The 15,611-nt window shown below is 46.5% G+C and overlaps 1 protein-coding gene across 7 annotated transcripts in view; it reads left to right on the top strand.

Moving 5' to 3' along the window:
• Nucleotides 1–15,611, top strand: part of si:ch211-200p22.4 (phosphatidylinositol-binding clathrin assembly protein) — a 46,721-nt gene that overhangs the window by 10,708 nt on the left and 20,402 nt on the right. For all 7 annotated transcript variants that reach the window (XM_042069757.1, XM_042069758.1, XM_042069756.1 and 4 more), the window contains exon 2: nt 4,673–4,815. In XM_042069757.1, the coding sequence (XP_041925691.1) occupies nt 4,673–4,815 (143 nt within the window). The remainder of the gene's footprint in view (nt 1–4,672; nt 4,816–15,611) is intronic.

The raw sequence follows: 15,611 nt of genomic DNA on the forward strand, positions 1-15,611 counted from the left end.
CTCTCTATCTCTCTCTCTCCCTCCCTCCCTCCCCACCTCTCTCTCACATACTCTGTCTCTCCCACTTTCTCTTGGCTTCTACATACCTGACGTACCCGACCGGTAGCGCGACAATGTGACGTCAAAATGACGTAGATCTCTCTGGCGCGCCAGGGTTTTGGCCGTGTAGCGCGAGGTAGCGCACCACTCATTTTTTTTCAGACGAGCGCGACAAGGCGGAAACAGGAAGATGGACTAGTTCGAGGGCAAGCGAGTTGCAGTGTTTTGTTACAGTCGTGAATTTGTAATAGTTTGCTGGATAAGTTAACAAAGTTACCAGTGAGAGTTGCAACACATGGAATTAAGAGGAAAGAATAGAAACGATTTATTTTCAAACAAAGGATATCTATTAAGGCCTGAACAAAATCTCTTTCCACTTCAGGAAATTACACAAACTCAGCCAGCTGCTAGCTAGCTAGCCAGCTAACTAAACTGTTTAAATTATTAAAATTTCCCTCGGGATGACTAAAGTACCTATCTATATATCCATCTATCTATCTATCTATCTATCTACCTGTGCACACACCTTGGAAACTACATGATAATGACGATGGTAGTTGTGAATAGTAGCAACCAAGTCTGAAGTACCATCACAGAGGCTAGCTACTGGTGTTTCTTACTGCAGCTTCTTCTGCTGTGTAAGTAGATCATGTTAGTCTTTTCATAACAGCGACACCTCTGTTCAGGAGAATATTGCAACTAGTGTTGCGACCACCACGCGCGAGTATAAATGGTTACGGCGCTTCTGTGACGTCACATTGTCGCGCTACTGGTCGAGTATGTGGGACGTTTCTGTCTTTGTATTGCCTCTCTCTCTTTCCGCTCCCTTCTCTGGCCTTTTTCACTGTCTTTCTATCTGCCAGCCTGTCTCCCTCTACCCCTCCCCCCCCCTCCCCTCTCTTTCAGCTCCGTCTGTCTGTCTGTCTGTCAGTCTCCCTGCCTCCCTGCCAGCCGCGGGCCGTCTCTGTTGTGCTTCTTGTCACTGGTGCTTATTACACGCGCTGCTGAGCACACCTTGCTATGGATAACCCAGTGACCGGTGGGCAATGACTGACTGAGTGACTTGTGCGTGCGTGTGTGTGTGTGTGTGTGTGTGTGTGTGTGTGTGTGTGTGTGTGTGTGTGTGCGCGCGTGATGCGCGCTGCAGCAACAGCCAGGGCCACACAGGCAATCCACGGCCGGCCTTGGCTGCTGCTCGCTGGCTGCCTCTCTGCCTGTTGTGCCTGGAGGAGATACATAATTTAAAAAAAATGAATAAATGAGTGAGAAGGGGGAAGAAGAAGAAGCTGTTGATGATGGGTTCATAGCAGGACTGCAAAGGAGTTAGTCTGTGTCCAGAGGGTCGATGGTAGTGTAGTGGTTAAGGAGCTGGGCTAGCGTGCAGTAGCCTGAAAGTTGTCGGTTCAATTCCCGGCTTCCGCCGTTGTGCCCTTGAGCAAGTCACTTAACCCCAAGTTGCTCTGGGGACAATGTGATCCCTTGTAATATAGCTGACATATGCAAGTCACTTTGGTCAAGAAGTGTCTGCTAAATGTAATGTAGTAGTAATAATAATAATAATAATAATAATAATAATAATAATGTTCAGAAGGTTGTGGTCTCCCTGAAAGAGAGGGGAGGGATGGAGGAGGAGAGGTTGGATGGAGTGAGAAGAGGTTGGATGGAGGGATGGAGGAGGAGAGGTTGGATGGAGTGAGAAGAGGTTGGATGGAGGGATGGAGGAGGAGAGGTTGGATGGAGTGGGAAGAGGTTGGATGGAGGGATGGAGGAGAAGAGGTTGGATGGAGGGATGGAGGATAAGAGGTTGGATGGAGGGATGGAGTGAGAAGAGGTTGGATGGAGGGATGGAGTGAGAAGAGGTTGGATGGAGGGATGGAGTGAGAAGAGGTTGGGTGGAGGGATGGAGGAGAAGAGGTTGGATGGAGGAGAAGAGGTTGGGTGGAGGGATGGAGTGAGAAGAGGTTGGGTGGAGGAGAAGAGGTTGGATGGAGGGATGGAGTGAGAAGAGGTTGGAAGGAGGGATGGAGTGAGAAGAGGTTGGATGGAGGAGAAGAGGTTGGATGGAGGGATGGAGGAGAAGGGGTTGGATGGAGGGATGGAGGAGAAGAGGTTGGATGGAGGAGAAGAGGTTGGATGGAGGGATGGAGGAGAAGGGGTTGGATGGAGGGATGGAGTGAGAAGAGGTTGGATGGAGGGATGGAGTGAGAAGAGGTTGGGTGGAGGAGAAGAGGTTGGATGGAGGGATGGAGGAGAAGAGGTTGGGTGGAGGGATGGAGTGAGAAGAGGTTGGGTGGAGGGATGGAGGAGAAGGGGTTGGATGGAGGGACGGAGGAGAAGAGGTTGGGTGGAGGGATGGAGTGAGAAGCAGACTGAGGTGGAGATGTGCATCCCTACTCGCCCTCCCCAGCACCATTTTGTGACGTAGAAATTATATATTTCTTTCTCTCTTGCATCTCGGTTTCTCCATTTCTCACTGTCCCTTTAATGAACCACTGTCTTCCTCCATCTTTTTCTCCCTTCCTCCCTCTCTCTCTCTCTCTCTCTCTCTCCCCCCCTGTCCACTCTAGCTTCCCATCTCTTTCTCTTTTGCAGTTGAAGACTGTGTCTGGTGTGTGATCAATAAATGCGTTTCACTTCAACTGATTAAGTCAGCACATATCTCCATATTAGAGCCAATTGCTCATGTACTGCCACTGTAGATCGGGGTACCGACAGCCTCTTTCCCTCTCTCACCTTCATTTCCCTCCACACCGTCTTCCTCCTCAACCCTATATCTCTCTCTCTCTCTCTCTCTCTCTCTCTCTCTCTCTCTCTCTCTCTCTCTCTCTCTCTCTCTCTCTCTCTCTCTCTCTCTCTCTCTCTCTCTCTCTCTCTCTCTCTCTCTCTCTCTCTCTCTCTCTCCCCCTCCTCTCTCTCTCATCCTCATTTACTTCTTCTCGTGCCCCTTTCTTCTCACAAGATCCCTGTGGGTACAATCAGATCCCAGACTCTTCTCCCGGCCTGTGTGTGTCTGTGTCTGACTTAAGACGAGGGCTCAAGTGAGGGATGAAGTGGGAGAGAGGGGGGGAAAAAATACTCCACTGTGCAGCTGTGTGGAGAGTGAAAATTACAATTAATAAAAAAAAAAAAAAAAAAAAATGAATTTCTGAAGGACGCCCCTGCGGCAAGCACGCGTGCCTCAAGTTCTTGAACCGCCGCCACTCCAATCAATGGCGTGTGATATTTCCAATAGATTAGGTGGACTCCCATGTAGGCATCATTTCCCCGTGGACACATCCTCTCATGTAGGCCTGTCTCATGACTATCAATGAGAAGCTGTTGCGTAGACCTACTTCAGCGGGCCCTGCTTCATTCATACATGCATTGCTCCAATGTACATCTGTAGTGTATTTTTCCACTAACGATGACGGTGATGAATTGCACACCATGTGGCCTACAGGCTCCCAGGCTTTGTATTTTTAGCTGCTAACGAGATATATATATATATATATATTCCTGTGAAACCTTGCCATACATTGAGGTGCCCCCATCCGTTGCTGTTTGTCCACATATGGGGATGTAGCAACAGACTTTGTAAGGATGTTGAGGGGCAATGGAAATTGACTTTTTGTCACATCCATAACGCCAGTGGAACGCCTTGGCATTTGTATGATGTGAATGATAACATTCATTTTTTTGTGCATTGTTTTTTCTCATTTACATTCTTCAGCCAAAAATAGCAAATGCTCAAATTTCATGTAGTCATTCACATCATGCCATACCATCACATTTTATTGGCGTTATGGATGTTACAAAAAATGTAATTTTCCATGGAATTGCCCTGAGGCTTGAGAAAGTTAGTGTAGGCATCTGAGGATAGCAACTGTGATCGTAACATGGATAAGCCGTCGTGTTATACGTGGATAGTAGGGTAATACGTGGTGTGGTAAGTGTTTCTGTGTGTGAAGAAGTAGGGTTGTACCATCATTTTGTTTTCAAAACCTAAATTTGACTTGCTCTTCAACATGAGCTGAGGAGCAATGGCGGTCCCTGGCAACCAATTAAACAAACAGAGGAATGAATAAATCAACAAAAAGAGAGGCCCAGAAAGCCGATCTTTTCGCAATGAGATTTGAAGAGTATTCAATCACAAAAATTTAGAGCATCCCAAATGTCCTCTGAATATTTGAAACTTTTTTTCCTTTTCAAGTGGATCAGCTGCTTCTAAGTCTGTCAGCCCTGTGTTGCAATTTCTCATCTGCGCACGAAATCTGAAACCCCTGAGATGGAAGCGATGAAGTATTCCGCCCAGTAATTGAATACTGCAATTAAAAAAAAAAAAGTACTGCGAAGAGAATCAATAGACTTCATATGAAGCAGAAAAAGAATTGCATATTGATATTTGTGTGGATTATTACAGCCTGCTGAGGTGTATACTCTACTCTTCACTACACTGTGCACTAGATTATTATAAGGCATTTCATTGTGCTTGCTCCTCATTATTTAGAAGAAAAACAAAAATAAAGTTGTTAACAAATGTCAAATAATATGAAGGGAGAAATTGTTTACCTCAGTTATGGTGCAAATCGTTCCTCAGTTAAGGTCAGATTGATTGATGCTGACCTCTGTTGCGTGTGTGTGTGTGTGTGTGTAGACCTGATCCACTGTACCAATGAGATGAACGTGAGCGTTCCCCAGCTGGCCGACACGCTGTTCGAGAGGACGGCCAACAGCAGCTGGGTGGTGGTGTTCAAAGCCCTCATCACCACACACCACCTAATGATGTATGGCAATGAGGTGAGTCCAGCTCGCACCCATCACACACTCACTCACTCACTCACTCACACACACTCACACACAGACACACAGACTTACACAAATACTCACTCATTCACACGCTCACTCATTTACATCTACTCGTACACGCAGAAGCTCTTGTCTCTCTCCATTATTCTGATTTATACCCGCTTCTCTCTCTCACTTTTTTTTTTTTTCTTATGCGCTCTCTCGTGACACGCACACACGCACACACAAACTCATGTCTTTCTCCATTATGCAGATACACAGCCTCCTCGTTCTCTCTCAGCACACACTGCCTAATGATGAATGAAAATGAGGTGAAGCTTTCGCTCACATTTTTCTGAGACACACACACCGATTCAAGCCTTCATTATGAGGATACACGTCTCTCTGTCTGTTATAACACCTTCCTCCTTGCTCACTCATTTATTCACACACACACACACACACACACACACACACACACACAGTCTTTGAAGTATTTTTTTTTTTCAACTTAGGCCTACTTCATATTTAACTATATTGTATGGTATGAACAATTACTAATTCCTTTTCAAAAAGCATTTGTATGTGCACAAACATGTGTCCACACACACACACACACACACACACACACACACGTTCAGGAAAGCTATATTTTAGACATTGCGCATAGCACATACTAAGCTGCTTGTCCCGTTGACTATACCTTTGCCCTTAGATTGGCCTCGTTTTGCATTGGCTCTGCAAAGTATCAGTTGTTGCACAGTGACGCCAGCCAGAACTGTGACCGGGGCCTGTCAGAGTTGGCTAGTCTGGGTTCCAAACTGGCCTCACAGATGTCCGTTTGGAAAGGCTTGTGGTTAGCGGGCGGCCGGGCACTCACTCCGTAAACAGCCCAGCGGAGGTCTCCTGCCATGTCTGTGCCCTGTGCGCCAGTCTCACCTGGTAGTGCCACTGTGATGTAAAGCATCATGAGTCATGCTGCTGCTGGACGTTGGCTCTTATTCTTCTTCTTCTCGGGTGCAGCCGTGTGGGGGCTTGATGCTGATTAGGAATGGGCTTTGGATACTCTCTGACATTTCAAATTGATCCATTTTAATGGGAAGCCTAGTGGGAGGCTTGAGCAATATAACACACAAACACACACACATGCACAGAGAGAGGGAGAGACACACACACACACACACACACAGTGTTTTGGTTGCACAATCTTCCCTCCATCCCCATCAAACAAAACCTTTTTACATAAAACAACAGCAAGCAAAAGTCATCAGTCCAGACAATGTTTTTCTCATCAATCCAGACAGTGTCCCCACTCCCCCCTCTCAACGCTTCTGTTCTCCCTCCCTCATTGTATTTCTGCTGCAGTATCCTTTAGTTTTCTCTCTCTCTCTCTTTTTGTTCGCCCTGAGAGGAAGAGAGCTGCTTCAGGTCATCAGCTGCCGTACTCAATTTGTGTCAGGCTACGGCAGGTGGGGAATTCTACCGGCCGTCTTTAGGCCCCACAGTGTCCGTTGTGCTTACAGCAGACGGTCTTTGGCTTCACACCGTTCCTCCATGCTTCTATTGGATTGTGTGTGTGAGTGTGTGTGTGTGTGTGTGTGTGTGTGTGTGTGTGTGTGTGCGCTTCTACTGATGAGGCTTTTGTTTTTTTTTTCTTCCCTAAGCCTTTTTTTTTTTTCTTGTTTCCTGACGTCGGTCAATAAATGTTTTAAAGAGAAGGGAGTGTGGCGTTAGTTTATGTTTATATCATCGTTACCAGCATCTCTGCTTGAGTTTTCTGTCAGTTCCTTTTTATATAGTTTTATATTTGTCTAACTCCCAACCTGCTGCTTGACAGGGACCAAAACCTCTGTGGCAGCACATACAGTACACTCACTACAGACGAAGTACAGTGCGATTGGTGAGCCCTGATGCATCTCCTCTGCTGTCGGTTGACGTCCGCATGCTGCGTTTGAAGGCTTTGTCTGCCTTCAAGTGTAGGCAGCCTGTGAAGAGTAAGCTATATGTGCTGCGGATCTCGGTGCAGCTGTCAAGGCATGAAAAACGGATTTAACCCAGCTCATCCTCGTCACCTGTGGAGACTGAACTGAATTTCACCTGCTCTGATTGAAAAGTAATCTCAGGACTTCTCTCCATGTACCTGGAAGCAGTGTCTTATTTTGTAAATGCATCTGTGCAGATAGTTGTTGCACGAACGTGACACACCGGCCCTTCCAGTCGCCGCGTTCATTTCGACCGAAGCGTCTGTATCAAGTTTCCGCATCTTATCTGCAGGCGCACATCTGAAAGCTCGCCTATCGGCGTGAACCGGTGAAGATGGATCCATCCACCCCCTCGCTGTCGTACCAGAGCCATGTGGAATTCTGTGGGTGTCGAGTTGTCTTGAACACAGCCACACGACACACTTACGTTGTATTTGACACAGCCGCCACGAGAGCTGTCACCTTAAATTCAAGGATACAAGGAAGTTTATTGTCACATGCATATAGTTACTGGAAGTAAGAAATGCAGTGAAATTATGTCTGGTGTCAGCCTATTTGTGCATTTATGGGGGGGGGGCAGGGGTCTTGGTGTGTGTGTTGGGGGGATGACAGGGGAGATGGGATAGTGTGCTGTGTATGTGGGGAGAGGGCAGTGTGCAATATGTGTGTTGGAGAAGCTTCCTGATGAAATAATGTGCTGTGTAGGTAGGGGGGGGGGGGGCAGTGTATTGCAAGTATGGTGTACTGTATGTATAATGTATGTGAGTGATGACAGTGAAGATGTGTGTGTGTGTGGGCGGGAGGGGAGTGGAGCAGTGACTGTGTGTGTGTGGGTAGGTGGGGGCAGTGTGCTGTAAGTATGTAGAGGATGTGTGTTGGAGAAGATCCTGAAGACAATGTGCTGTGTATGTAGGGAGGGGGGGGGGGGGCAGCGTGCAGCAAGTATGTAGAGGAGGCTTACTGTAGCAAGCAGTGTGCTGTATGTATGTGAGGTGATGACAGTGATGTAAGTGTGTGTGTTTTGTGTGTGTGTGTTGGGGGTGGGCAGAAAGGCTAGGCAATCAAGGACATGGGTGGATAGATGGAGGAGAAATCAAAAATAATAAATAAAAAGTTCTATGGAGATGTGCAAAAGTTGGAGAAAGTCAGATATATGTGTGTGTGTTTTGACGTGTGATGAAATAAGAAAATAAATAAAAGGTCTGTAGCATAGGGAGAGGGATGCAAAAGTGCTAAAAGTCATGTAGGTGTGTGCGGGGAGGGGGGTCATGAGTGCTGAGGAGTGAATGAGTGCAAATTCAGTATAGTGTGAATTCAGAGTTGGGAAATGTTTGAGAGTGCTGAGGAGTGAATGTGTGCAAAGTCAGTATAGTGCGAGTTCAGAGTTCGGATGGCCTGGGGATAAAAACTTCTCCTGAGTCTCTCAGTTCTGGCTTTGTGACTACATAGGCGTCTTCTTGATTTCAGCAGTAGGAATAATCCATTGTTAGGATGAGAAGAGTCCTTCAGAATCTTTTGGGCTCTTAGGAGTACTCTTCTGGAATAGATATCTTGTAGAGCAGGGAGTTGAGTTCTTATAGTACGTTCAGCTGAGCGCACTACTCTCTGCAGAGTACTAAAATCTCTAACTGTGGAGTTCCCATACCAGGAGGTGATGCTACCAGTTAGAACACTGTCAACCGCTGAAGTGTAGAAGGCCTTCATGATGGATGTAGAAACTTTGAATTTCCTTAGCTGACGAAGGAAGTAGAGTCGTTGTCTGGACTTCTTCAGAACATATTGAGTGTTAACAGTCCATGTTAAGTCTTCAGTAATGTGGACACCAAGGTATTTAAAACTTGTGACTCTCTCTACAGGTTGCCCGCTGATCATTAGTGGGGTGTAACTGTAGTTCTGCTGCTTCCTTCTGTAATCCACTACCATTTCCTTGGTTTTATTGATATTCAGTGTCAAGCTGTTAGATTGACACCACTGTGCCACCTCATCAACCTGATCCAAGTAGAGCTGTTCATTGTTGTTACTAATCAGGCCAAAGATCACCGAGTCATCTGCAAACTTGATGATCGAGGTATGACTACTGTTGGCTTTGCAGTCATGTGTGTAGATTTTGTACAGCAGTGGACTCAAAACACAGCCTTGGGGAGCACCAGTGCTGATGGTTAATGAGTCAAATGTCAGACCCCCCACTCTAACCACTTGTGAACGGTTGGTGAGGAAGTCAAATATCCAGTGACACAGGGTGGTGTTCAGTCCTAAGGCCTTCATCTTTGTGACCAAGGTGAGAGGTACTATCGTGTTGAATGCTGAACTAAAGTCAATGAACAGCATCCTCACATAATTCCCATTCCCCTCCTCCAGGTGAGTTAAGGTGGTGTGCATGAGGTTTGAGATGGCATCCTCTGTAGACCTGTTGGCTCTGTAAGCAAATTGGAGGGGGTCGAAGGAGGCAGGGAGGGATGAGCAGATAATGTTTTTCACAAGATTCTCAAAACACTTAATCACTGTAGACGTCAGGGCTACTGAGCAGTTTAATATGGAAGCACTGTTGTTTGAACTGTAAATCAAACCAATGAAGAAGGACAAAGTTAATGTAAATTCAGACAACATTTCTGTTTCAAATATCGAACAGGATTTTTTTTTTCTTTTAATTATTAGTGAAGTGACATCTGCATGTGGTACAACGTGGTATTACACATTGGTTTGCATGCTAACTTCAGTGGATATCTCGACGACCTACAGCTTAGGCGTTTTTGACATTACATCAGTGCTGTTGTTTCTTCTGTTGCTATTTCTCTCTAATTTTTGGATGTGTTAAACTAGCAAGGAACCACCGGAGACGTGTCTCCCAGGGTTTGCGCGCGGTCGTCTTGGAGACGGTTAGAGGTTGTCTGCTGTGCCGGCGGCAGTATGGCGAGTCGAGAGCTGGGAGCAACCTCCTGAGGAGTCGGCCGTCAGCAGCAGCAGAGCTGGAGTCGGGAGCCAGCTGGAGCACAGGCTGATAAAGTGCTGATCAGAAGGACATGCTGCTTGTCCACCTTTGCCTCCTCCTGGGAGTGTGTGTGTGTGTGTGTGTGTGTGTGTGTGTGTGTGTGTGTGTGTGTGTGTGTGTGTGTGTGTGTGTGTGTGTGTGTGTGTGTAAGAGAGAGATGACAACAGGGAGGTGAGTGGGTATTGCAGAGAAATCGTGTATATAATCCAGAGAGAGAGGATCAAAGAGTGTGTGTGGAGATGGCTGGCAAGGGAGTTTGTATGAGCAGTCTGTCTGTGTGTGTGTGTGTGAGAGTCAGGCAGATGCAGGAGGATGAGTAGTCATGGTAGTGTGTGAGTGCAGAGTGAGTGGATAAGTGATTGTGTTTGTTTTTGTGTTTGAAACACAATCGTGTATGTGTGTGTGTGTATCTGTGCAAGTTCGTTGGGAAGCAAAGTCAGTTGCTGGGTGAGTCACACCTACTGATGTCCCAGATACTGAGTGCAGCACTTGCTCTAGTGACGCCACTGGGATTGCGTGTCGTCAAAGAGCAAGAGAAGAGGGAGAGCGGGAGGGAGTGAGCGAGCGAAGCGGAGGGCGGGAGGGAGGGAGGGAGCGAGGGAGTAAGGGAGAGCGGGAGGGAGGGAGGGAGCGAGGGAGTAAGGGAGAGCGGGAGGGAGGGAGGGAGCGAGGGAGAGTGGGAGGGAGGGAGGGAGGGAGAGAGCGAGGGAGTGAGGGAGAGCGGGAGGGAGGGAGGGAGCGAGGGAGAGTGGGAGGGAGGGAGGGATGCAGAAATGCTGACAGTGGGAAGACAGAAGGCTTTGCATAACTTTGAGGATCTGAGCGTGCCGGATGACAGGGCGAAGGGGCGGAATTTTAATCTGGGGGTCAGGATGTCTACTCCGTTTGCCCATAATGGGGTCACGATCTCGACAAATCAGTTTAAACTTGTACTAGCAACCCCCCCCCCCCCCCCTCCATCTCCCTCCCCATCTCTGTCACTCTCTCACTCTTTCCCTCTCTTTCTCTCTCACTCTTTCTCTCTCACTCTCTCTCTCTCTCTCTCTCTCACTCTTTCCCTCTCTCTCTCTCTCTTTCCCTCTCTTTCTCTCCTCTCTCTCTCTCTCTCTCTCTCTCCTTTTTCTCTCCCCCCCCCCCCCCCCCTCCATTCTTGCTGGAGGGCTTCTCAGCAGAGAGGCTGCCACTGACCGAGCCCATAGTGTACATGACTAACTGCTAACCACTGGGCTAGAAAGACCAGCTAGTCAAACATGACTGGATGCATTGATGTGTGTGTGTGTGTGTGTGTGTGTGTGTGTGTGTGTGTGTGTGTATTTCCTGTGAGGGCATTAACTCTCCAGCTCAAAGCAGTGTCACCACACACACACCGCATTTTCTCTCTCTTTGAGACTACTGCTGTAGAGGTTGCCTAGACTCCCTCTCAGCCATGTGTTAATTGATGCCCAAGAGATGGTGGCAGCTAGTAAAGATTCCAACCCATGCTTTATTGTCAAGCCATAAAAGCTTTGGGGTCTTCTTCTCTTCTGCGGTGTTCAGACACAAGTGCTTGTGATAATGTAATCTTGGAAAGAAGTAGTAAATTACTACACACTCTGATGTGGTAAACGTAGCTATCTTCCCAGTAGATGCATGTGTAAATTCATAGGTTAATGTCCGAGTCCGTCGTTCAAAAAAGTAATTGTGTGCACATCCCTGGATATTAAATTGAGCCTAGAACTGATGCATATCAGGGTACTTTAAAGACTGTCAGCCAGAGAGTGCAAAAATGAAGGAGTTATCTATGTGAAACTACCATCTTATTCAAATAATTCCTGATTGTGACATTGTTATTGTCTTTTTTTTAACATATCACACTGTACATTGAACTTAAAATGTTTTAGTATAAAATAGTCGTAATTAAATATTATTAGGCAATTGTTATGACTAGGGAATTCTTGCTGATTGTCACGGGCCTAGCTCTAATATTTTTCTGAGGCTACAGCATTGAAGCACCAAATGCACTCTTCTCCACCGTGTAAAAAAACCCCATTTCTTCCGTTAGAGTTATAGGATCAGAAGACCTCCGTCTTCCACTGTAGCCTAAGGCTTGTGTTTCATGCGTTTGGCTAAAGCCCCAGACAGCAGCAGAGTGGTAATTGGGATTCATTGTGTGTAAAAGTTGTTTTCTGCGTCCTGCCTCCAATAGCCTGAACTGTGCGATTGCAGCCTCTTACTTTCGTAACACCCCTCCCTGGCGATATCATCGCCCTTTGCATTGTTTTACTGTACACATTGGCAAATGGCAATTAAGGGGACATCGCCCAACCCTAAGACGTAATATAAGATGGCGTGTAGCCAGATCATTTGATTTGATTGATTTGACGCATTCTTTGTTATGGAAATTGTTTTTATTTATGATGGCAAAAATTGGACTGGGTGTGCAAGTGGAACCTTCTGAAGCGTGTGTGTGTGTGTGTGTGTGTGTGTGTGAGACGAGTAAATAGCACCCCCACTGATAGATGTTTCTAATGAGCTCCCATCCCAGTACTGCAGACAAAACACACACAGACTCTTTACACACACTAGGACATTTATACACACTAGGGCAGATACACATACACACACACACACAGACTCTCTACACATACAAGGACAAACTCACTCACTCTCTTTTTCTCTGGCGAGATACACACACACACACACACACACACACACACACACACTTATACACGCAGTGGGAGAGAACTCCCCCATCTGTAGCCACAGGCTGTTGGTTTTTTAGAGTCGATAACTGGTCTGAATAGTTTGAGGGGCTTACTCTCTGAAGCTGCTGCTGTGTAAAAGCAAAAAAAGCAAATATGAAGAAATCCTCCCTCAGCAGGCCTGGCGTGTTGGTCATTGCAACAGACACTATAAATCTCATGATCGAACACCTTCACATCCTTTTAAATACTTCCTCTTCCTCCTCACCGTGTAGGTGAGACACCAGTCAAAGGGTGGAGGTGTGTGTGTGGGGTGGGTGGGGGTGTGTGTGTGTGTGTTTTCCTGCTGCTGCATTGGACTGTCGCAGCTGTACGGTTGACTGCAGGCTGTCACATTCACCTTGTAATGCCTGGAGCGCTCCCAGAATTGCCTAGTGGCTGCCTCACTTGAGTGATGTGTGTACGCAGAGGTAATGATTAGTTAGGAAGGAAACATCATGTCTCTCAGTCTCTCTCTCTCTCTCTTTCTCTTTCTCTCTCTCTCTCTCTCTCTCTCTCTCTCTCTCTCTCTCTCTCCTCTCTCTCTCTCTCTCTCTCTCTCTCTCTCCTTTCTTCCTCACATCCCCCACTGTCACTAGCTCGATCACTCGCTCCCACCCTCGCAGGCCTTTTCTCTCCCTCCCTCTCTCTCTCTCTTTCTCTGCCAGGCCTGAAACGATGAATCCTCCCCCTCCTCTAGAAAGCGAAACAAATGGCCGTAGAGTCCAGTGATCGATAGCTGTGTTTGAAGAGGAGGAGAAAGAGGGGGAATTGCTGTGTGCTTTACGCTGAGTGACTCACACCTAGCCCTTGCTACGGCTGCTCCCACCACTCGCAGGAGGACAATCGCAACGACCTGGGATGCTTGCGCCAAAACAGACATCACACAAACACACACAAAATCTCTCCCCTCTCACTCGCAGAATGGCGAAAAGTGTTCATGACAAACATGCACAGGCAACACAAATGTACACGTTTCACACTCACAAAAATGCACAAACAGTCATATAACGAAACTCAAACAGGAATACACGCACACACGCGCACACACACAGGCAGCTTTGAACAAACAGCCACACATTCTCAAGTATAGAAACACACACTCATACAAAAGCATTTGCTTACACACACACACACACACACACACACATAAACATTGTGTATTGTGTCGAAATCTCTCTCTGACTGTCTTACCCGCGCCCATCTTGTTCGTGCCAGGCTCCCCTTGTCCCTTCTCTGCAGAGGCGGGCTGACGGGGGGTCATTTGAGGACATGGGCTAACTGGCATCCTCATTTGGTCCTTGGCTTCTTTTGTTCTCAGTTGTGAGATGCTCATTCTCTCTGCTGTATGGGGCCGATTTGTCTCTGATGCACGGGATTGTTTCTCTCTCTGTCTGTGCCAATAATCGTTGTTTATTTTTTCATGATGCTGTGTCCTTTGAGTAACTGGTGGGATTTTGGTCGCAGTAAAGAGTAGCTTTCGTCCTGAAAGGTCTAATCATGGGCATTGTCTTGTGTATGTCATCATACACAGTACAGTATGTTCTCAGATGCATGCATGAACATACTCACTCTCCTTTACACACACACACACACACACACACACAGAGCATATATAGGGCAACTAGCCTGAGCTTTCACATGACTGGAGAATAGGATCTCACCCGACAGCCCAGTGTAAGAGAGAGGTTCATCAATAATAGATGAGGTTTTACTTTGTCACTACTGGGGTTTATTCTCACATTAATAATTTGCTGGGCAGAAGCTTCAGGATGAGGGGCTTATCTCGCTCTCCCTCTCCATCCCCTTTCTCTCTCTCACTCTTTCTTTCTTTCTCTCTCTCTCTCTCTCTCTCTCTCTCTCACCCACCCTCTCTCTCTCTCCCACATGAGCTTTTTTACTCTCTAGAAATGACTGTCTGTTTGCAGTCTGCTGCAGTTTAATTCTCTTCTCCGCGGCCTTATAACATGTGGATATTTAGCTTGCACGGGAACGAATGAAGCTATTTAAGTTTTACCACGAGGCACATTTTCTGTTTTGAACCCCCTCCGACCTTCACCACCACTCAGTCCAGCGTTTCATTTACATGACTTATTTGAGGCGGCCCACCACTATATTAACACTGACCACCACACAATGATTTTCTATGTTGTACTATTTAAATTGGATGGAATTCGTTCATTGTAGACCTATGTGCACCTTTGCACAGCCTCTCCTTGTCTCTCAACAAACCTACATGCACGTTTAAAGAAAACATTAACAATCCTGCAATTGTTGGCATAAAAGTCGACTGGCGAAATCGGTGCTTAAATCTGCATCCATCACCACACTGCGCTAATTTGTTAAACTGTTGCATTCAAGTTAATTCTGCAAACCTACCACCACAAATATAATTGAATTCTGTGGGAAACACTGCAGTCTTGAGTGCTTTTGTCCTTCATCCTTCATCCTGCCGTTGGGTGCTGTGGTGTGGTCTACTTCCTTGATGAGGGATCTCGAGGGCCTGTAGACACTATATGTACCATTGATCCCTCTTCATCTTCATCTCTTTGATATCCGTATCTCTGTGTTGAACCACTGAGCAACTAGCAGTGCACAGTTAACAAGGTCCTAGACAGGTATCCTCTCTGTTCTCTAATTTGAGAATGTTTCATGTCCTTGAGGGCTCCTTTAGATGGAAGTGTCAATGTGAATTCTGCTTCACAATGTTGCTTTGGGAACCCTCATCAAAGTAGTGTTGAGACCTTATTTGTCATTTTTCAGTGAGTACATTAATTATCCATGATCAATTTGATGTCCTTCATTATTATTATGTGTGTTTGAGTGGCTAAATTGGGAGGGATAAATCTGCAAAAGCACCGCGGAGAAAAAGCGCCATGCAAAATCAGTCCATTTAGGCTACCATTTAGTTACAAGCATAACTCTGCAGCGTATGATATTTTCCAAGAAAAAGAAAAAAAAACATACGTGTTTAAAAAGCGTAGCAATCAGAGAAGTGACCCAGTTGTGTGTGTGTGTGTGTGTGAGAGAAGCCTCTGTTCATGTGTGCACTGCTGCAGAAGCGGTGATGGTGGTGGTGGTCAGGAAGGAGGGCCAAGGCTCAGCTTCTCCCCCATC

Source organism: Alosa sapidissima, chromosome 18 (assembly GCF_018492685.1).
Source record: "Alosa sapidissima isolate fAloSap1 chromosome 18, fAloSap1.pri, whole genome shotgun sequence".
Lineage (NCBI taxonomy): Eukaryota > Metazoa > Chordata > Actinopteri > Clupeiformes > Clupeidae > Alosa > Alosa sapidissima.